This window comes from Suricata suricatta, chromosome 13, assembly GCF_006229205.1.
Source record: "Suricata suricatta isolate VVHF042 chromosome 13, meerkat_22Aug2017_6uvM2_HiC, whole genome shotgun sequence".
Taxonomy (NCBI): domain Eukaryota; kingdom Metazoa; phylum Chordata; class Mammalia; order Carnivora; family Herpestidae; genus Suricata; species Suricata suricatta.
The window spans coordinates 62,256,976-62,281,017 of NC_043712.1; the positions used below are offsets into that span (position 1 = coordinate 62,256,976).

General features: G+C 36.2%; 1 protein-coding gene across 3 annotated transcripts in view; it reads right to left on the bottom strand.

Annotated features, from left to right (window-relative positions):
* The window catches only part of ERCC6L2 (ERCC excision repair 6 like 2), a 148,493-nt gene that overhangs the window by 117,027 nt on the left and 7,424 nt on the right, over window positions 1-24,042 (bottom strand). For 2 of the 3 annotated variants that reach the window (XM_029920473.1, XM_029920475.1), the window contains exon 1: window positions 2,354-2,771. The exons of the other annotated variant lie outside the window; for it this stretch is intronic. In XM_029920473.1, the coding sequence (XP_029776333.1) occupies window positions 2,354-2,399 (46 nt within the window). In that variant the 5' untranslated portion in view covers window positions 2,400-2,771. Of the gene's footprint in view, window positions 1-2,353; window positions 2,772-24,042 lie in introns of those variants that run through there. 3 annotated transcript variants of the gene reach the window in all.

The following is a 24,042-nucleotide window of genomic DNA, read 5'->3' on the forward strand; positions in this document are numbered from 1 at the left end:
TTTTACATAACAATCAGAAGTACACCAAGAAAAACCTGTTCTACTCTAATCTTTGGACAATTTTAAAAACGTAGTTTTAACGTGAAATCTTGATCCACCCTACAGGGCTAACAGGTAGATCTGTGGGTCCTATTTTCATAACAGTACTGTTTGAGCTTAAAATCTATATTAACTCCCACAGCAATTCTTAACACATTATTTCTATTTCGCATGATTTAGAATAAATAAATTTAGAATTTAGAAAATGTTTTCTAATTTTTAGACTTAAGTCATTAACATGTTTATTACTCAACATATGTTTTAATATCAATTATCTGCCAAAAACTGCACCAAATAGGTATAAAATGAAAAAAAAACAGTATCAAAAATAATGATTAAACCTTGCTCAGAAATAGTGTTTCCAGATCTCATTACATGGCATCACCACCCAGCCAACTTGTCATGGTAGAAAACCTTTAGCCAGTCCTTATTCCTTTTTATATTACTCCCTGTGTTCACTACATCAATCAGAAAGTCCTGCTGCTTCTACCTCAAAATATATCACTTTCCTCCATCGTGATCCCACCTCTCTAAAACAACGGTTGGCAAGCTTTTTCTGCAAAGAGTCAGATTTTAGCTTTTTCAGGCTATACCGTCTCCTACCCTTGTAACACAAAAGCAGGGTCAGAAAACACATAAACACATGCACCTGGCTAGTTTGAGCAAAGGCTGGAATCTCTCCGTATCAAACTCTAAAACAAATAGCTTAAACTGGGAGGATTTCCTGTAAGATTGGAGGGTCCTCTTTAATTTCGTTTCCTTCTGTCCTTCATTCCAGGCCTCCTTGCTGTTCCCCAACTATGGCAAGCATGCTCCCACCTCGGGGCCCCAGAGCATTATTTCTGTTCCTTCCACCAGCGCTCTCCCTAAATACCCAAATGACTGACTCTTTCACTTCATTCAGGTCTCTGCTCAAATGGCAACTCCTAAGAGGTGCCTTTTCTGACCACTAAATCAAAAATAACTGCCACTCTTCCTTACCCTGCTTAATTCCAGTTTCAGAGAAAAATATGAAATGTGTGTTGTTATCTCAACTTCGTTCCCTACAGCAGGGAGTAACTTTGTTCACTGCTATTATCCTGGACCCTTAGAACAATGTTTGAACCCCCAATACTTGTAGGATTAACAAATATTTGTATATAACTAACATTTTAAGACTGATGTGTGCCAGGTATGTGCTTTAGATGCAGTAAATTCATTTAAGCCTCACCACCACCCTTTCATTACTTCACATAAGTAATACTGTTAGTTCTATCTTATAAGTGGTGAAACAGGTAAAGGCTAACCAACTTGCCAATGGTGGCACAGCTAAAAACTGGCAGATCCTGGATTTGAACCAAGCAATCTGACCTTGTAGCTACCACGGTGTTCCATTCACACGTGGAAGACAAGTCCCTGGAACTGAATGGTCCCTGCCCCTTTTAACAGAGACATGAGCATCCTACTCCCTACAAGCTCCATTCAGCAGCTTCATTACTTATGCCACCTACCAGGCTTCTATGCGCACTGATATTTGTGATCCCAGAGTTATAGGGTCATCAATTCCTAGCCTCCAGAACTGAGGTTTGTTCTACAAACCTCTCTAAACTTTAGCTCTGAATTCTTCATCTATTTAGTAAGATCGATACCGTCCTCAAAAGAAAGGCATGTAGATAAACAATCAGCATATTGCTGGGCAAAGCATTCGATATCTGATAGCTTTTATTATATCACTTTTAATAATGAAAACTATTAATTTGGGGGGCAAGAAGGCATCCCTTTTGACCTGTGGCCGATAACCACACCCTCCTTAAACTCTCCTGATGGCCCTTTAAAGGCTGACTGTAAGGCCCTGACTCAGTACATCATACAGTATGCTGTTTATGAAATAAAGTAAAGTGAACTGAGTATCTCAACCATTATTCACCTACGTAACAAATTTCTACCATTCTCTAAGAACTGGGGCATACGAGGATAAAGAATAAATATACTACACATTTACTGAGCGCTTCCTATGGGCCTAAGCTAGGTCACGTGAAGTGCTTTGCATACACCATCTTATTTAGTAATCACAAGAAGTCAGCAACGATCGCAATTTTACAGATGAGGAAACGGCCCAACGTTTCTCAGCAACTGTCAGAGCCAGCACTAGATCCAGCCTGACTCCGGAGTCCAGGTTCTCAACACTGAATCCAAAAGAACTGGTCCCAGACTCTAGGAGGGACTCAGAAGAGCCACGGGTAAAACCCCAACCCCCAAGACAACTGGCAGGAACCGGTCCAACCCGGCGCAGTAAAGACAGGTGTCTGGACGGAGGCGAGCTCGGAGCTTGTACCTTTGCCGGCGGTTTCCGCGCGAGCCACGGGGGCAGAGGGATCCATCCGGCCAGGGGGAGGGGCTGGGCGGCCTGGTTGCGTCTAACACCCGACAGGCTGCCGAGGATGCCGAGGAAGCGGCGGGCGGGAAGACCGAGGCCAACGCCACTTCCTGCAGCCCTCCGTACATCGCCCCCCAGACGCGCGACGCCGCGGGACAAAAGGGAGCACCGATGGAGCCCCAGAGGGTCCAGAGAGAAGGGATGACGGCGTCCGAGGCAGCGACAGAGCCGGAGGGCGCTGTGGAGGCCGGCACGTTGCCGCTCACTTAGTCGTCTCGCATTCGGCCTGGGGAAGACGACAAGCTAGCAACTGGTCCCCTTACCCTCCTCTCTCAGTGGGCCCTCCCTCTTTCTAATTTCCCCAGCATTTTCTAACCCTGACTCGGAAAATCCCGCGAGATCAGGCTCCTGAACTGTCATTGGAATCTCGCGATGCCAAAATCTTCGTTCACTGGGGCGGAGCAATCTGCCTGCCATCTTTGCTCTGGGAAACCAGTAACCGGTTCGCGACAGTCGCAATTATCGCGAAGTTTAGTATGGCTTATTTCCCCCTGTTCGGAGCTTGCGGGATACTGGAAGGCTGGAAGACAGTTGTGGGCTTGCAGTACTACCGTGGTCTTTTAAGGGCAGACCTATATTGGGAGACCACCTCCGCGGTTGTGACATGCTGGATTAGGTTTGCTATTTCACAGTGTGTGCGCATGCCCAGGAACCTGAGGAGGCGAGTGACTCCCTCCTGGAGCGCTGTCTCTACTGAGTGAGTCGTCCACCCGGATGTCGACGCTTCACAGCACCCATGGGAGGCCGAGTAAACTTACTGCGTTGGGGGGAGGGGCGGTCACACAGTAAAATACAGTACTGAATAACCTGAGTGCAAAACCAGCAACACGTGCCATAAGTAGGAGACAAAGATAAAAATACTGAAAATGTAGTGTTTTTCCGTGTACTACCTACAGTTATAGTGGTTTGTGTGACACAGGAAAAAATACTAAACCGACCTTCGGGCTGTGTTTGTAAAGGCATCATCGGAGCACATATTACTCACAATTTAATAGAAACGACTTCTCTAATACTTTCCCAGCCCTTATACGCTGATTTATCCAAAATGGTTTTTGCACATGTTAAGATGTTTTCACATACTACAGAATATTTCACTGAACTGGATTAGCCCGAATGGGCCTGTAAAGTCTTCCTATTGCTCTTGTAACAAATTGCCACCAATATTAGTGGCTTAAAACATCCCAGAAGTATTAGGGACAAGACACAGTTATCACGTAAGTCAGAAGTCTCCCTTGGATGTCTTTAGGCTAAAATCAAGGAATCAGCTGGGTTGCATCTTTCCTGGAGGCTCTCCAGCAAAATCCCTTTCCTTGCCTTTCTACACATTCCTGTCACCCACCTCCAGTCTTCAAAGCCAGAGCTGTGGCATGTCTCTGACCCTTCCGTATTCACATCTTCCTAGGATTGCAGCTGGGTAAGATTCTTTGATCCTAAGAGCTCTTATGATAAGATTGAGTCTACCTGGATAATCCAAGATAATCTTCCCATTTGAAGGACTGTACCCATGGGTTCCAAGGATTAGGATGTGAACATTTTGGGGGGCTCATTATTCTGCCTACCAAAGGGTCTAAATGAGGAAAGCTATATGGTTGTTTGCTCTACAATACACACCTATTCTTTGAGAGATACAATTAGCAGGATGTTTTCATAAAACTCTTCATCTAGAATAGCACTGTTTCTGTTTACCAACAGACAAAAACTTTATATCTAAGAAAAACATTAATTCATCCACTGTGTGTGAGATGTTGGCCCTCCGACATGGAGAGGTTATGTCATTTAACCTCGTTACTTCAGTGTCCTCACCCATGACATCAAGTACTTGGTCATAGGAAAGAATATGTGGATTGCTATTAATGCTATCAATGGAATGCATCCTCTTGAAAGTTGCATAATTCTGCATAAGCATTGCTTCATTTTAGTATGTTGGCTAATCGTTGGTAGTATATCCGACATATTCTAATATAATCTATTAGATTAGAATTTTAAACTACATTCTAATTTAAAACACCATGGATTGTAAGGCATATTATTTAGGTACAGCTGAAAAAGAGAAAAACTGCTCATTATATAAATTGTAACTCTTGATTTTTTACCATGCATCCTGACACTGGAAATTTTTAAACGCGGGAAAAAATTTTGCTTCTTGGAACTGATGAAATGTATCTGTTTCATTTAAAGTTTTTTCAAAATCAATGGCAATTGGAAATTTCAACCAAGCTTTTTTCTCTTTACAACTACCAGAGAAGTTTGATTTTTTCCCCCACTGAAATAACTAGTTGCGTAATACTGTCTTATTTTTCTAGAATACTACTGATTTAAGATTTGATCTTTAAAGAGCTGACCTCTAAATAGAAGTGGTAAGACAAAATCAGAAGTAAATTTTGATTTTTTTTTAAGTAGGCTCCACATGCAGCATGGAGCCCAGTGCAGGGCTTGAACTCACAACTCTGAGGTTGTGCTGAAATTAAGATTCAGATGCTTAAACTGACTGAGCCACCAAGGCGCCCCAGAATTTTGAATGTATTTATTATTTTAAAACATTTTTAGTATTTATTTATTTTTGAGAGAGACAGAGTGTGAGTGGGGTAGGGGCAGAGAGAGAGGGAGACACAGAATCCAAAGCAGGCTCCAGGCTCTGAGTCAGCTCAGAGCTTATGCAGGGCGCAAACTAAGGAATTGCGAGATCATGACCTGAATCAAAGTCAAATGCTCAACCCACTGAGCCACTCAGGCAACCCTAAATTTTTATTTTAATGAAAGACATCATCTGGTTGAAGGAATATCTTGTGACTAACAGAGAAGGAAGGGGCTCAGTTTCTAAGTATTATCTAACCTCACCACCATGTTTGTAATGCATAGTGAAGCAGAAAAAGGCAGGACATAAAAATATGTTTGGGTGGAGCGCCTGGGTGGCTCAGTTGGCTGGGCATCTGACTTCAGCTCAGGTCATGATCTTGTGGTCCATGACTTCGAGCCCTACATCAGGTTCTGTGCTGACAGCTCAGAGCCTGGAGCCTGCTTAGGATTCTGTCTCCTTCTCTTTCTGCCCCTCCCCCACTCATGCTCTGTCCCTGTCAGTCTCTCAAAAGTAAATATACATTTAAAAAAGTTTTTAAAAATGTTTTAGTGAATTATATGCTTCACAAAATTAGATATCCCTTAAACATCCCTTCTCCCAGGTAACAATAGCTTTTGTCCAAGGCCATTGCAATGACATCCTTGTGTAGGTGCTGGTGTTATAAACATCTAACTCTGTAATGCTAATCACTGCAAAGTGAAATTGAAAGTCTTCCAAAATACTTGGGAATTCCTGAAGCCAATATAAAAAATAAAGGAAGATCTAGGAAAATTAATTCTATTAAAACAGCAAAAAGAGAAGAAATACAGATGATGATAGCATAGACATTTCAAAAGGATATTGCTTAAATATCAAAGAGGCCCTTGTGAAAGAAAAATATTAAACCTTTTAATATTTTACCAAAAGTCTTTCTTCATGTTCACACTGCAAAAGTCAAACATATATCTATATAAACCTCCAAAATTGTGAGTTAATTAGGCTCAAAAAAAAAGTAGGTATTTCAGTCCATTTGTGCTGCTATAACCACAGATTGGGTAACTTCTAAACAACAGAAATGTATTTCTGTTCTGGAGGCTAGGAAATCCAAGGTGAAGGCATGAGCATGGTTGTGTTCTGATGAGGTGGCTTTTCCTGGTTCATAGCTGGCAACTTCTTGACATGTCTTCGTATAGTGGAAGGGGACACAGAACTCTGGTGTCTCTTTTTTTAAGGGCACTAATCCTATTCATGAATACTCCACATATGTGAATGGCATCATATTGGGCACTAGGATTTCAACAAATGAATTTTGAGGGGACACCAACATTCAGACCATAACGATATAAAAACTTTGAATAAGAAATTCTTAGATGATTTTAGGTTGTAGCATTTCTCCCTTGATACAATGTTTCAGCCACTGTATCAAGGGAAAGAAAGGGAGACAGAAGAGATGAGTAATTCCTTGCTCTTAACTCATCTAGGCATGGTAGAAATTCTTTACCAATAAATAATGTACACCTTAAAGTCAGCTTTATTCAACAGTATGAATATACCTAACATTACTGAGCTGTTCACTTAAAAATGACTAAAAAGGTAAATTGGGGGGTACTGCAATTTTAAAAAACCAAAAAACCTGGGTCAACAAAAGGAAAATTTAAGACTTGACCTAAGTGTAGTGAAAGATACATTGTGAATGGCAGTTAGGAATATAATGAGCACTATTACATCTTGAATCTTCAGCAATGCCATTTTTACTTCATAGACTCATTGAACATTAAAACTTGAAGAAATCTCAGCGATCCCTCATCCAATGCTCTAATTTGAAGATAATAAGATAATTTGAAGGGCACCTGGCTGGCTCAGTTGGAAGAGCATGCTACTCTTGATCTTGGGGTCATGAGTTTTGAGCCCCATGTTACATGTAGAGATTACTTTTTTAAAATCTTAAAAAAATATTTAAAGATAAGATAGTTTGAGAAATATTATAATATTTTTCCAAGGTTACAAATAGGAAAGTGAGGACTAGAAAGAACATGATTCCTCATTCCCATTCCAATATGATAGGTGTATATATACATTTTATTTCACAGAAGATATTTTTAGATTTGAAAAGTTAGAACCTTTGATTTTGTTTCTTATAATATTTCATATGTCATGTAAGAAGCCTAAAAATCCTATAACAAAACACCAAGACCTGGAGATTGTAATACTCTTATGTAAAAATACTCAAAATGCATTGCTGAGCAGATAAAAAAAATGTAAAATACTCATGGGCCAAAAATAAGGAGGAAACTGAAACCAGCTTATTAAGCTGGCACTTAGGCCACTGCTGTCCTGGAGGCATTTGCCTATCTCAGTTACAAAAGGTCTGAGTTTTATCTGTCCTGTGGAGACAGAAGACATGGTCTTAACCTCTCATAAGATTACAAATTGTATATGAGAAGGGTCTCATTTGAAATCAGAAGCCCTGAAAGGCATCACCCTCAGTGAAACATTGGGTAGAGGAAAATCTGGACAGCAGATAATAGGGAAGGATGAAGAAGAGCGACTTGTTTGTCTTGGCATGGGCTCTTTCAACAGAGGGTGTGTGTGTGTGTGTGTGTGTGTGTGAATTTCCTTTGACATTTTGAAACCACCACCATGCCCTCAAATGGATTTAGGATTTAAATTCATATAACCTGTCTGATCTAGGAAACCCCAAGCCAAGATAATAATGTAGTGCCAGGTTAATTGCATCCAGCTTGGTAAAAAGAAGCGAGCTCATGCTCTCTAAAGTAAAACATATTAAAACAGATCTCTTTGGGCACCTGCATGGCTCAGTCAGTTGAACATCTGACTCTTGATTTCGACTCAAGTCAAGATCTCACCATTCATGAGATCAAGCCCTGTGTCCAGCTCTGTGCTGACAGCAGGGAGCCTGCTTGGGATTCTCCCTCTTTCTCTGCCTCTCCTCTGCTTGCTTTCTCTCAAAATAAATGAATAAACTAAAAAAAAAAAAAGGCCCCTCAAAGTTCTCAGAGATAAATCCCAAACAATTCACAATCCCAAAACTACAACACATGCACAAAACAAGCCACCATGAATAAAAGCCAGTAGGGAAAACATGCAATAGAAATAGACTCTTAGTAAGTTTAATTGACAGAAGTGTTAGATACAAGGATTTGTGTGTGTGTGTGATTAAAATATTTTCTGATATTTTTGAAAGTGGAACTGGAAACATGAGAAACAAAGACACTGTGGGAAAACAGCAAATAGATTTGTTAAAAGAGCCAGAACTTCTGAAAATGAAAATTTTATTATTGATATTTAAAACTCTATGGTAAGTTAAACAGCAGAGGAAACACACCTAATAGAGAATTCATGAACTGAAAGATCATGACCCCAGATGCAGAGCAGAAAGTCAAGTGGATGGGAAAAAAAAGTTGAAAGAAATGATAGCTGAAAATTCAGATTCAGGAATCAATGAATTAAGTGCAATACAAAGAAAAGTACCAATGGTTAGAATAGTGAATAAAATTACAGAAACAACAAGGAATCTTGAAAGCAGCGATAAGGAAAGACAAATTGCCTTCGTAGAATAGAATGACACTGTAGCTGCAGTTAACTGATAGCAGTTAATAGTAACAAGAAAGCCAGAAGACAACCGGATAGTAACTTCAAAGTGCAAAGAAAATTACTATCAACCTAGAATTTTATAGTCAGCTGAACTATAATGAGAACACAATAAGAATATTTTCAGACAAAATACCAATGGAATCTCACTATAGGCCTTTTTAAGAATTTTGAACTAAAAAAAAAAATCTGAAATTTAAGAATGATTAAGTCTAACGAAACAAACAAATAATAATAGACTGATAAAACTATAATAACAATGAAGATGTAATTTGGATATACAAAATAAAGGAAAATTAAAATACTAGGCAAAATAACTTCAAAATATGGTAACAGTGGAAGGCTTTAAGATGTTGAAATGTTTCCGTTGGAAAAGAGAAGAGATATAAATTTTATTAACCAGAGTATTCTAATTGAGTGTCAGAGTATATAAATGGACTATTAAAGGATACATAAGTTCTTAATTAAAATGTGGATAATAAAATTCAATTAATCCAATGCAGGAAAGGAGAGAAATCAGCAAAACCACAATTAATAGAAAGCACAAAATAGGAAAATTTCTTGTATGTAGTAAATTCTTAAACAGATTAAAATTTTCTGATAAAAGTGACACTTAGATTGGGTAAAAACTAAATCCAGCTGCATGTCACTTATAAGATACACACTTAACAAAATAAAGGCAAGGTTGAAAGTAAACCAGATACAATAGAGAAATGGTAGAGAAAAAGAGATAAATAGTTGAGAATATTAATATCCAACAAAACAAGCTTTAATGTAAAGTCCATTAAGTATAAAGAAATTAGTCACATAAATGATAAAAATCTTAGTTTGCCAAGAAGGTAAAAAGTTTTGAATATATCACTACCTCTTAACAGCCCCAAATATATGAAAGTTGTCAGAATCTCAATAGGTAATTGATAAGTCCACAAACATGGTAGAAATTTTTAATATTATTCATAATAATTGGAAACTAAAAAGAAAAGTAGAATCAAGCCACAAATTAACAGCTTTCATCTAATAGACATATATAGAATATTCCATTCTACTGTTAGAGAATAAACATCTTCACAAGCACATAGGGAACTTTCATAAAAATTGACCATGAATGTGTCATAAAGCAAATCTCAACAGCTTTCCAGCAATCTGCTTCACACAGATCACATTCTCTGATCTTATGAATTAAGTTATGAGTCAACATTAAAAAAATATTTTTAAAGGTTATGTATTTGGAAATTTAAAAACACTTCTAAATAACTTAGAAGTCAGAGAAAAACTCATGATGGAAATTAGAATATAATTATGTAGCAGAATTTTAAAAATGTATTTAGGCTCTTTCAGCTGAAGCCATACTAAGACAAACCCCAACATATTAATGTAAGATGGTCTTCCATATATTATTTCCAAAGAAATTCACCAGCATAGATTTTATGATCCTAATTCCTTGACATAAAAGGGTTGGATGAGAAGAATTAGAGGAAGGGAATGGGAGATTAGAGAAAGAGATTGATAAGGCTGTTGCAGTACTAAGTCCCACACTTCAGGACAAATAATAGGGAATTCAGAGGGATCACTTGGAAAGTTTAATATGTATCCTCTGGAATTTGTGGGACACGGGGAGGGGGCGGGGGGAAGGATTTGCCTCAAACCTTAAAAATCTGAAGGACAAGTACTATGGCTGGCTAACTGCCCTGAAGTTGAATAAGAAAAGTTGATGCATTGGAGGCCACCTTACAAGGATGATGAAAGGATGCCCCTGAAGCAGATGTAGGTCTTAGGTAAGAGGAAGCCAGCAGAGACTTCAAGATGACCCTATTTCTAGATGTGAATAGCCTGATACCTAGGGGTAAAGTAGTGACTGAAGAACAGAGAAAAGCATCCTGTGAGAGGAAGATGATTAAGGAGAGCCTATGTAATTTAATGGCAGTTAACGTAAGATCTTTCCTGTTCCTTACTTTACCTCCTTTTCCCAAGATCAATCCTAGAAAAGTCAGATGCAGCCTAGTAAGTAGGGGTGGAAGGCAGAGGCATAATTCTTATGAAACAAGCAGTCATCCCCACTTTTTTCACTGCACACAACTCACCTGAGGCAGCTGTGCGCTCTGGGAGAGGAAGATATTTAAGTTTGAATGAGCGTAGAAATCTTAATTTTAATATCACAGTTGACTTAACTGCTAAACTAAGGCTTTCTGCTGGTCTAGTGGCTGGAACTGACCATAATAACACTCATATGGTTTTTCCTAATTTTCTTTTAAGGGTCTGAAGGAAAATTAGCCCTCAAAGTGGATTTGAATGAACAGTCCAGCAAATAAATGAATTTCTATTCTAATTTCATCTCATGGCTCCCACGATTTCAATATCCATTAGGACTGAATAATAATAGAAATACTGCACATCAAAGCTAGTAAGAAATTAGTACTTAGGGAGTAAGAAAATATACTGAGAAAGAAGAAAAGCTGAATGATCTATATTTCCAACATAAGTTACAAAAGAACAACTAGTCCTAAAGAAAATAGAAGAAAAATAAAGAAATTAATGAAAGAGTAATAAAAAAACACAATAGTGATAATAAACAAAGCCAAAGGTTAACTTCTAAAAAGAATGATAAAGTAGGCAAACCACTGGTAAAATGCATCAGGAAAAAGAAAAAATAGTAATAGACATTACGAATGAAAAATAGGGCAAAACTAAAGTTAATTCAAAGATTAGAAAAATATGGGCATACACTACAAATAATTTCATGCCAAAATTTTAAATGTATATTTTCTTTAAAAATATCAAAAAGGAAAAGAGGCTCTGAATGAAACTATTACTGTTAAAAATCTAACTTGGGCCAGCAGTTGAAAATGCTCCTCTAAGGAAAGACCAGATCCACATGGCTACACAGGGAAATTCTTCTACTAAATATTCAAGGAAATAGATAAATTTGGTATTATTAAATTCTTCCAGATAATAGAGGAAAACTCTCCAATTTATTAGCTGAGTGAAATCTTGACAACAAAATCTAATAAGGACAATATAACAAATGAAAATTACAAGGCCAACTGTAGTTATGATTACTGATGCAAAAATTCTTTATATATTTTTTTAAATGTTTATTTGTTTTTGAGAGAGAGAGAGAGCGTGAGCAGGTGAGGGGCAGAGAGAGAGAGGGAGACATAGAATCTGAAGCAGGCTCCAGGCTCTGAGCTGTCAGCACAGAGTCCCATATGGGGCTCCAACCCAGGAACCCTGAGATCATGACCTTAGCCAAAGTCAGACACTTAACCAACTGAACCACACAAGCACCCCCAAAATTCTTTTTTGTTAGCTTTTTAATGTTTTTTTTTTTAAGAGAGAGAAACAGACAGAGACAGAGAGACAGAGAGAATGAGTGGGGGAGGGGCAGGGAGAGGAAGATACAGTTATAGAATCTGAAGCAGGCTCCGGGCTTTGAGCTGTCAGCACAGAGCCCAATGGCAGGGTTCAAACCCATGAACTGTGAGGTCATGACCTGAACCAAAGTTGGACGCTTAACTAACTGAGCGACGCAGGCACCCCTCAAAAATTCTAAGCAAAATACTAGTGAATCAAATCTAATGCTGGAAAACAATAGTAATAATGCATCATGACCAAGTTAAGTTTATCTAAGAATGCAAGTATAGTTTCAAATTGGAAAATCTAATAATGTAATTGATTAACAGATTAAAGAAGAAAAATTCAAAGATCAACTCAATAGATGAAAAAAATAATTTTATAATATTCAACCAAATATTAGCAAGATAGCAATAGATATAAACTTCCATAACTTAAAAAAGGTGTCTATTCCAAATCTGTAGGAAACACTGTACTTAATGGTATACATGCTCCTTTTCAAAACATGAACACAAAATTATCTCATTACCACATCAGTTTAGAATTGGTCCAAGTCATTTCAAAAATAAAATAAAGCTAAATATAAATAATAGATATTATAAAGGAAAAATCGAAACTGCTATTATTCAGGAAAGGACTCAGGGTAGATGGTAAAGTAGGAAGCACCAGGAATCTGTCTCCCATTTAGGCAATAATTGAACTCACAGAATCTGTCCCATGCAACTATTTCGGAACTCCAGAGTTTGTTGAAGTCTTGCAAATTCCAGGGGAAGACTTGAACAGGTAACTGTGGTTAATTTTCAACATTTTCAGATCTTAGCACAATAGCAGCAACCCATCCCCCACCCCCAGCAGCTAACAGGTAGTTGTGCATGTGTTCCTCATGCAGTTTGCACAAAGCCAACAGAACTAGGGTGGACTTAAAAGACTCTGTCCTCTGAATATTGGATATCTGTGATCTGATTTCCGATTACTGCTTCCAATTACAGAAGTACAAATAGGAAGCAGCCGTCTTTGCACCTACCCTCATTGTTGCAAGCTCCTCCCTCTCTGGCTGAAGTGATAGACAGGATTTAAATGGCCAACCACGCTTTTTTCCCTGCCTCAGCTTTTGCCTTTTCCTCCTTCAGGAGCAAGACATTAAACAGTAGGACATTCAAAAACAACTGCATACATTGAAAGAGACCACACATGCCCAGGGAAAGGCTCACAAAAGACCTGAGAATATATTATTTACACCTTAAGTTGATCCTAAGCACAGAGACAGCCCACAAAAAAACAAAAACAGTTAAAAAAACAAAAGCAAATCTTGGAGAAGGTAAGAATCTGGTTTCCAGAGTTACTACATTATTAGATTTAAATGTCTAACATTCAACCAAAAAGATCACAAGACACAGAAAGAAACTGGGAAATATGGTCCATTCAAAAGAAAAAATAGGGGCGCCTGGGTGGCTCAGTCGGTTAAGCCTCCAACTTCAGCTCAGGTCAGATCTCACATTCTCGTGGGTTCAAGGCCCGCATTGGGCTCTGTGCTGACAGCTAGCTCAGAGCCTGGAGCCTGCTTCCAGTTCTGTGTCTCCTTCTCTCTCTGCCCCTCCCCTCTCATGCTCTGTCTCTCTCTGTATCAAAAATAAATAAAACATTAAAAAATAATTAAAAAAAAAGAAAAAATAAATCTGTAGTGACTGTCTTCAAAAAAGCACTTATGGGAGGTATATGAGATAACATCTTTTTAAACACCATCTTAAAGTTGCTCAAGGAACTATAGGAAAGTTTGAAGAAAGTCAAGAAAATGATGTGGGAACAAAATAGAAATCAGAGAGATAGAAAACCTAAAAAAAAGCATAAAAAAATCTGGAGCTGAAAAGTGCAATAACCAAAATGAGAAACTCACTAGAAGAATTCAAAAGCATATTTAAGCAGCCAGAAGAATAAGTAGACTTGAAGATAAGACAATGGAAATTATTGAGGCTGAGGAATAAAACTTCTACTCCATTCCCCGTTATGGATAGAACAACCAGACCAAAGATAAGTAAGGACTTAACACTATAAACCACCTAGAGAGACACAAAGAATACTCTACCCAACTCCAACAGCTATACATTCTTCCCAGGTGCACATGGGACATTTGCCAGGATAGACCCTATGCTGGGCCACAAATTCTCATTAGATTAAAAAGGTAAGTATCACACAAAATATAATACAAAGTATCTTCTTTGACTAAGATGGAATGAAGTTAGAAATGGTAACAAAAACAAAGCTGGAAAATTCACAAAATGGTAGAAATTAGGTACTATACTTTTGAAAGACTAATGAATCAAAGAAGAAATAATAAGGGAAATTAGAAAATCCTTAGAGAATAACAACACAAAAACACGATGTACCAAAACTTATGAAAGGCAGCAAAGCAGTACTATAGGAAATTTATAATTATAAATTCATACATTAAAAAAGAAGAAATCTCAAGTCAACAACTTCAACTTTGCAACTTAAAGAACTAGAAATAGAACAAACTAAACCCAAAGTTAACAAAAGGAAGGAAATAAATATTAGAAAATCAATGACAACAAAAAAATGGACTCTTCAAAAAGACCAATATAATTGACAAACTGTTAGCTAGATGAATTAAAAACACAAAAATTCCATTTGGTAAAATCAGAAATGAAAATGGGGATGATACTACTAATTCTACAAAAATAAAAAAGATTGTAAGAGAGTACTATGATATGTATGTATGATATGTATCCAAAAAATTGGATAACAACATGAAATGAATAACTTCCTAAAAAACTTACCAAGACTAAATCATGAAGAGAGGTACCTGGGTGGCTCAGTCAGTTTAGCATCTGACTCTTGATGTCAGCTCAGGTCATGATCTCATGGTCCCTGGGATCGAGCCCTGCATCAGGCTCTGTGGATTCTGTGCTGACAGTACTGAGCCTACGTGGGATTTTCTCTCTCCCTCTCTCTCTGCCCCCCACCTTCTCTCAAAATAAATGCATATTAAAAAAAAAAAAGGATAGAGGCTCCTGTGTGGCTCAGTCGTTTAAGCGCCAACTTTGGCTCAAGTTATAATCTCCCAGTATTGGAGATTTGAGCCCCACATTAGGTTCTGTGCTGACAACTCAGAGCCTAGAGCCTGCTTTGGATTCTGTATCTCCCTCTCTCTCTGTCCCTTCCCACTTGTGCTCTGTCTCTCTCTCTCTCTCTCTTTCTCTCTCTCTCAAATAGAAATAAGAAACATTAAAAAATAAAATTAAAAATAAAAATGACTAAATCATGAAGAAATATAAAATCTGAATAGATCTGTAACCAGCAAGAAGATTGAATCAGTAATCAAAATCTCACAGCAGAGGAAAGTCCTGGACTTTATGGCTTCATTGGTGAATTCTATCAAACATTTAAAGAACTAATACCAATTTGTCTCAAAATTTTCCAAAAAATTGAAGAGGAAGAAATGATGTCCTTAGTCTATGGACCCCCCCATAACTTTAATATCAAAGCCAGAAAAACTCACTACAAGAAAACTACAGGCCAACTCCCTATAAACATTGGTGCAGAAATCCTCAATAAAATACTAGCAAACAGGATTCAGCAGCATATTAAAAGGATTTACACCATGACTAAGTGGAATTTACTCCTGGAATGCAGGAATGATTCAACACGTAATATTTGATCAATGTAATTCTCCACATGATCAACATGAAGGAAAAAAACCACATGATCATCTCAATTGATGCAGAAAAAGCATTTGACTAAATTCATGTTCATGCCTTTCATGATTAAAAAGAACACTCAACAAAATAGGGATGGAAGGAAACTACTTTAACATACTAAAACCCATTCATGGAAAATCCTCACCCATCATAATGGTGAAAGACTGAATGCTTTCCCTCTATCAAGAACAAGGCAAGTATGGTGACTCTCACCACTTCCATTCAACACAGTACTGGAAGGTTTTGTTTTTTTTTTTACATTTATTTATTTTTGAGAGACAGAGAGAGACAGATCATGAGCAGTGGAGGGGCAGAGAGAGAGACACACACAATTGGATGCAGGCTCCAGGCTCTGAGCTGCCGGGACAGAGCCCAACGCAGGGCTCGAACCTACGAACTGTGAGATCATGACCTGAGCCGAAGTCCGCCGATTAACCGACTGAGCCATCCAGCACCTCTGGAAGTTTTAACCAGAGCAATTAAGCAAGAAAAAGAAATAAAAGGAATCCAAATGGGAATGGAAGAAGTAAAGTTATGTTTGCAGATGACATTCTCCTAAACACACCGCAAAAAAACAGCTGTTAGGACTAATACATGAATTCAGCAAAGGAGCAGGATACAAAGTCAATACACAAGAATCAGTTGCATTTTTATACACATGAACAGTCTGGAAAGCAAACTGCAAAAGATCTCTATTTATAATACCATCAGAAAGAATAAAATACTTAAGAATTAACAAAGGAGATGAAAGACTGAAAACTACAAAACATTTCTAAAAGAAACTAAAGAGGACAAATAAGTGGAAACATTGCCTATGTTTATGGATTAGAGGACTTAATATTGTTAAGATGTCAGTAGTACCCAAGGCTATATATAGATTCAATGTAATCCTTATCAAAACATCAATTTTTGGTTTGCAGAAATAAAAAACCCATCCCAAAATTCTTACGGAATTCCAGTGTACCTATAACACCAAAAAAATCTTGAAAGAGAAGAACAAGGCTGGAGAGCTCACACTTCCTGATGTCAAAACTTACTACAAAGCTACAGTAATCAAAATAGTGTTACTGGCAAAATGACAGCTATCTAGATCCATAAAGGAACCCTCATATATATGGCCAAAGGATTTTCAACAAGGAAAAAGAACAATCTTTTCAACAAATGGTGCTGGGAAAACTATGCAAAACAATGAAGTTGAGCCCTTACCTAATACTGTATACCAAAATCCACCCAGAATGGATAGAGGACATAACTGTAAGACTTAATACTTAATAAAACTCATAGGAGAAAACAGAATAAAATCTTCACAACATTGGATTTGTTCACATTTCTTGAATATAACACTAAAAGCACAAGTAACAAATGAAAAAAAACAGAAAAATTGGACTTCATTAAAATTTTGTGCCTCAAAAAACCATTCACAGAGTAAAAAGACAACCCACAGAATGGGAGAAAATGTTTGCAAGTCATGCATCTGTTAAGAGAATAATATACAGAATATATAAGAACTTCTAAAAGTCAAAAACAAAAACCAACCTGATTTAAAAAGGACAAAGGACTTAAATAGATATTTCTCCAAAGAAGATATACAAATGTCTCATGAGCACATGAAAAGATGCTTAAAATCTTTAATCATTAAGGAAATGCAAATCAAAACTACCAAAAAATTTAATTAGTTATTTAAAAATTGAAAATAGAATTACCATGTGATCCAACAATTCTACTTCCAGGAATATACCCCAAAGAATTGAGAACAGGATCTCAAAGAGACATTTTTGCACCCATGTCTGTAGGTGTTATGGACAATAGCTAAAATGTGGAAGCAACCCAAGGGTCCATTGATCAACAAATGGATAAGCAAAATGTATACATACATACAATGAAGTATTATTCTCCCTTAAAAAAGAAAGAAATTATGCAACATACTGCAACATTGATGAAACTTGAAGACTTCATGCTGAGTGATATAAGCCAATTACAAGAAATCAAATATTGTATGATTCCACTTATATGAGGTATTGAGTGTAGCCAAAATGATAAAAACATGAAGTGTAATAGTGGTTTCCATGTGCTGGGGGGAGGGAAGAGTGTGGAGTTATAGTTTAATAAGTGCAGAGTTTCAAGTATTATAGGGTGACAGTGCATTATGGGGGTGCATGGTGATGATGGATGTACCACAATATGCATGTATTTAAGTGAATGATACACTTAGACATGTTTAAGATAGTAAATTTTATGTTATGTACATTTCACCACAATAAGAAAAACTGCTATTATTTAGAAACAATATGAATATTTAAATGAAAAACAAGAGAATATGCAGATATTCTCATATCTCAGTTTTAGAATAAGAAAATTCAACAAGGTTTGTGGGTGCAAATATAGTTTATAAAAATAAACTTCATTCCTATACACCAGCAATACAAATTAAAAAAGAAAATGTTTAAAATACTATTTATAGTAGCAACCAAAAATATATGAGAGTAGCTAATAGTTATCTTTAAAAATGCATGAGACATATTTGTAGAGGGAATAATAAAATTTTATTGGAAGTTTCCATAAAAGGAGAGATATGCTATGTCCATGGTATGAAAATTTAACATGAGAAAAATGTTAGCTTTCCTCTAATGCAATTCCCTTTTGAATTACTGCAAAGTCTTTTCCCTTGTCGAGGGAACTGTAAAGGGGAAGTGTAACATGCCAAGAATAATCAAGATGATTTTGATAAAAAATCAAAGGGAAGGAGGAACTGTTCAATAAATAACTTCAGTATTGGAACAGTTGATTCTTTCACAGTGAAGAGAAATAGAGTTGGATTTTTTTTATCTAGTGCTACACAGAAAGTTAAATTCCAAGTAAATGAAAAACCAAATGTAATATGCAAAACTTGAAATTTTTTAGAAAGAAAGAAAAAAACACTGACTCAACAGATTCTTTTTCACAAGTTCAAAACTTTAGTCAGTCCAGCACAGCTATCAAATACTAAATGAGTGGTAAAGTAATAGAATGATGAGGGAAATGAGATAATTTGACCATTTGTAGGACTACGTAAAAAGCAGTTACCTTACTAGACATGCATACGTGTTTATGTGACTGTATTTTACTGTTTATAGGTCAAATATTGCATGTTAATGATGCATATATGGTTGTGTTTGAAGTATTTCTTTTAGTATATTTTTATTTCAGTAAATATCTTACTATATTTTAATTTAACTACAGTCAAATAAAAGAGTTGGGAACACAGAAGTGTTTATAAAAGGGGCTCCTGGGTGATTCAGTCGGTTGAGCAGTCGGCTTCCACTCAGGTCATGATCTTTCAGTTAGAGTTTGAACCGGCCCTTGGACTCTGTGCTGACAGCTCAGAGCCTGGAGCCTGCTTTGGATTCTGTGTCTCCCTCTCTGCTCCTTCCCCACTTGCTCTCTGTCTCTGTCTCTCTCTCAAAACTAAACATTAAAAAAAAGTGTTTATAGAAGGTCTGTATCATACATAATTAACTTATGAAAACAATCAGCATAAAACCCTAGTTGTAATAACATGCAAGAACATGCTACTCAAATTTAAGTTAGCATTATGGGAATGAGATTGGTTGCTTAAAAGTAAAATGTAAATCAGTAGCTAATATTGGTTTAATTAAATACATCAAATACAGGCTTAATTGCATGACATTTAAAAATACCAAAGCTAACCTTTAAAAACAAAATTAGAGGCGCCTGGGGTGGATCAGTCGGTTAAGTGTCCGATTTCAGCTCAGGTCATGATTTCACAGTTCATGGGTTTGAGCCCCACATTGGGCTCTGGGCTGACAGCTTACTCAGAGCCTGGAGCCTGCTTCAGATTCTGTGTCTCCTCTCTCTGCCCCTCCCCGCTCATGCTTTGTTTCACTCTATCTGTCAAAAATAAATGAATGTAAAAATTTTTTAAACTAAATTAAAAATTGAATATAATTTCAGATAAATATTGAAAAATAATATTTGGACTATCTTCCTTTACTCATTTACCTAAAAGTGTGGCAGCATAGAAAATTAGCTGGCATAAATACCATGAAAAACTTTTTGCCCAACTACAAAAATACTAATGAAGATGTATTCCCAAGGAATTAAGTAAACTCCAAAAATCCATTACATATTTATAATAGAATCTTTTTTCGCAAAAGATTTCAGTTAAAGTAGTAAGAACTACACTTGAATAACATCTAGACAATGCAAAAATGTGGATTTACTTTCACTAAGCAGGATAGAAACATTAAATATGTGGTGTACATTAAAAATTGTAGATTGAAAAAGGTTTTCAGATATCATGATTTGTAGGGTCCATTTCAAGTCTAAAATTTTATGTGATTTCTGGGGTGCCTGGGTGGCTCAGTTGGTTGAATGTCTGACTTTGGCTCAAGTCATGATCTTGCAGTGAGTTTGAGCCCCATGTCAGGCTCTGTGCTGACAGCTTGGAGCCTGGAGTCTGCTTCGGATTCTGTGTCTCCCTCTCTCTCTGCCTGTGCTCTGTGTCCTTGTCTCTCTCTCTCTCTCAAAAATAAATAAAACATTAAAAATATTTTAAAAATTAAAATAAAATAAAATTCTACGTGATGTCTGAAAAAGATAACCTTTCCCCAAGTTATTTTAAACCACATCACCTCATCATTGATGGCTTTATGTGGACACTTATTGCTTAAATTCTTTCAACAAGACAGCTATTTCAAAAGAGAATCTATACACATGGTTTAAAATGTTAGAACTCACATTTTTAACAGTATGCCTATGTACTTTATAAAGATGGCTGCCAAAGTTTAACTTTTCAAATATGTTCCCAAAGGGAGTGATATCTTAGGAACCATGAAACCGTGGTAAAAGGGAGTTCTGTGGTTGTTATAGGATGTACAGACTTGAATAGGAGTTTATACTGAAAGCAAATATAATATTGTGTTTCCTTCATAAGTATCATTTTATCACGTTGCCCTATATTCATCAATATATTTGAATGAGATGGTATGAGCTGGGAAATGACAGTGTTTGGTTAATAAGAAGTTAACTCAAGAAACTAATTAAAACAGGGAAATATGAAAGACATTTAAAAGTTAAATGCATTTATTTTAAACCTGGATACTATTTTTTTAATATAAAGCAACTCTTTCAGTGAATTACTCTTTCCAATTTATGCATAGATTATTTGACAGACTGGTTGAAATATTCCACACCACTTTTGCACAGTAGAAATGCAAAACTCAAAGAATTCATATTTTCAAGACTGTTAGCACCTTCTCAAATTTCAACAATTTATTCAATTTCTGTAGAAAAACATGGGTTTTATTTTTCTTTTTCTTACTGTTATTTATATAGTTTATTTTTACAGATTCTCAATATTTAACAGACTGCAATAATTCCATCATTTAAAGCATTTTCTTAAGGTCTTCTTGCATTTATCATTGTTGTCACAACAATGTCTCTTGTGGCTGTGAATTGTCCTGAGTCTTTCCATACTCACAATAATGACAGGATCTACCTTTTCTTTTCCTATAAACTTTTTTATTACTTTCCTTTGAGAAAGATTGTATCAGTTCCGAAGTCTGGAACAATTTGCATATCTGTTAAAGTTGGACATTATTGCCATTATTTTAGATGGCAACTAAAAGAAGCAGAGAATATGATGCTGGGGCTAATACCTGGCTGTTTATTATTTGAAAAAAATTATATGACACAGCAGAATAAGCCTATAACCAAAACAAGGGGGATTTAAGCAAAGAAAGTCCCCATTCTCTCTTTTCATTTCTTAAAAAACTTAGCATTCATTTATATATATGGATATTCATTTTTTATTTATTGAGATATAATTGACATATGCCATTCTATTAGTATCAGATGTAACATATAATGATTCAATATTTGTGTATATCATGGGGTTCCTGGGAGGCCCTTTCATTAAGCACCTGACTTTCGGTTTCTGCTCAGGTCATGATCTCACGGTTCCTGAGTTTAAGCCTCCACATTGGGCTTTGCATTGGCATGGCCAGCCTGCTTGGGATTCTCTCTCTCCCTCTCTCTCTGCCCCTTCTCTGCTTGCCGATAAGTGCTCTCTCTCTCAAAATAAATAAATGTGTATATATTGTGAAATAATAACCACAGTATAGTTAACATCTGCCAATCATACATAACTATAAATTTTTTTCTTGTGATGAAAAATGTTAAGATCTGCCCTTTCAGTAACTTTCAAATGTGAAAACTACAGTATTATTAAATATAGCCACCATAGTGTTTTTTACATTCTAAGTGGATATTCTTGAAGTAAAAGAAGAAAACCACCATTTCTTTATACTCTTAAGCGTATATTCTTAATTATTACATTTACATAGTGGTACATATTACTAAAGGAGTAAAGTACAAATTTTGTCATCTATATTATTCAAAACAGGTCATCCTTCCCAGCTGGTCATAGTTTAGTAGAGGAGAAAAAGCTGTAGACCAATGTGATAAATGACATATACAAAAGGTTGCTGCAGTTTTTACTGAAACTAATAACTTTCAGACTCCAGATATAACTGTATAAACCAGTGATAATTTGGATGTTCTTTTCTTAACTACATATTTTTTATAATATATATAACCCATGCCATTTTAATAAACTAACTCAGTTTAATGTTAAATTCTATGAAATGTCAATTTCTTTTCTGCTATAAAAATTCTGTAGCTCTTGAGAAAAATTACAAAAGAAATATTAATAAATATTATAGACTCTTGGAAAAGTAGGAAATTTCCTTAGTGTCTGCTTAGTAATTCATTCAACAAATATTTATTTTGTACATCTAGCATGTGTCAGAAAACTTGCTAGGCACTGAAGATACAGCCATGAACCCGAAAGACATGGTCCCTGCCCTCGTAAAAATCCAAGTCAATAATTGTCCAAAATTGTTAAAGCATAAAGATTGCATAGACTCCCAAACAGTTAATTAACACAGATTGCTATTCTTGGAATAATTTTTATACTCAGCCCCATTATAGTAAAATATAAGAATATCGAGGGATGCCTGTGTGGCTCAGTCAGTTAAGTACCCTGCTCTGGATTTAGGCTCAGGTCATGATCCCAGAGTTACAGGACTGAGCCCCATGTGGGGCTTCACACTGAGCATGAGGCCTGCATAAGATTCTCTTTCTCTCCCCACCACTACCCCTTTCACTCATTCATGCTTGTGTGCATGCTCTCTCTCTAAAATAGAAAGAAAAATATTTTTTTAAAGATTATCGAAATAAAGAAAACCTTCCAGAGAGAAATAACAGATTACTAACAGATGAATGAATAATATTCATTTTAGACACTTCAAAAACTTCTGCAAGTGGACCACTCACACACACACACACACACACACACACACACACACACACACTGAAGGGGAGAAAAATTTCCAAAGCTGGTATTTTAGACACCTATCCAGACTGTCATTTAATATGACAGTGCAATAAAAAAAAAATCTCTACTATTTAAAGCCTCAGAAACTTTGCCACACAAACACTCTTTACAACAAAAACAAATAGTTCTTTAACACAATAATAATAAGCAAGTTTAGTACACCATTTTTAATAGTGGATAGAGTAACTAGATGGAAGATCAATAAGGAATGAGTATACTTGAATGATATTTTGTACAAATTGGATGTACCAGACATAAACAGAATTCTCCTTTCAGCTACCATGGATTACACATTTTTCTCAAGTGCATAAGTAGTATTCTCCATGTTAGACCATAAGTTAGGCCACCAAATAAGTCTTAATAAATTTTAAAAGACTGAAATCATACAAAGTATCTTTTCCAATCATAGTGAGACAAAAATCAACAGCAAAAGGGGAACTAGAAAATTCATAAGTATATAGACATTAAACAACAAAGTTTTAAATAACCCATAGGTCAAAGAAAAAATTACAAGGGAAATTAAAGCTATCTTAAGAAAATGAAAATAAAAAGACAAAATAGTTAAATCTGTGGGACGCAGCAAAAGTTGTGCCAAGTACAAAGTTTATAGCTGTAAATACATTAAAGAGAAAAGGTCTCAAATCAACAGCTTAATGTTACAACTTAAGGAACTAAAAAAAGAAGAAAAATTAAACCCAAAGCCAGCAAAAGGAAGGAAATAAAGATTAGTGCAGATATAAATAGAAAGTAGAAAAACAATAGAGAAAGTGAAACCAAGGGTTCATTTTTTGAAAAAAATCAACAAAATTGACATTCAGCTTATATCGACTAAAAGAGAAGACTGAAATAACTAAATCAGGAATGAAAAGGAAGATATTATTACTAATGTGACAGAAATGAAAGAATTTTAAGAGAGTAATAAACAACTGCACACCAACAAATTCAATAACCTAGA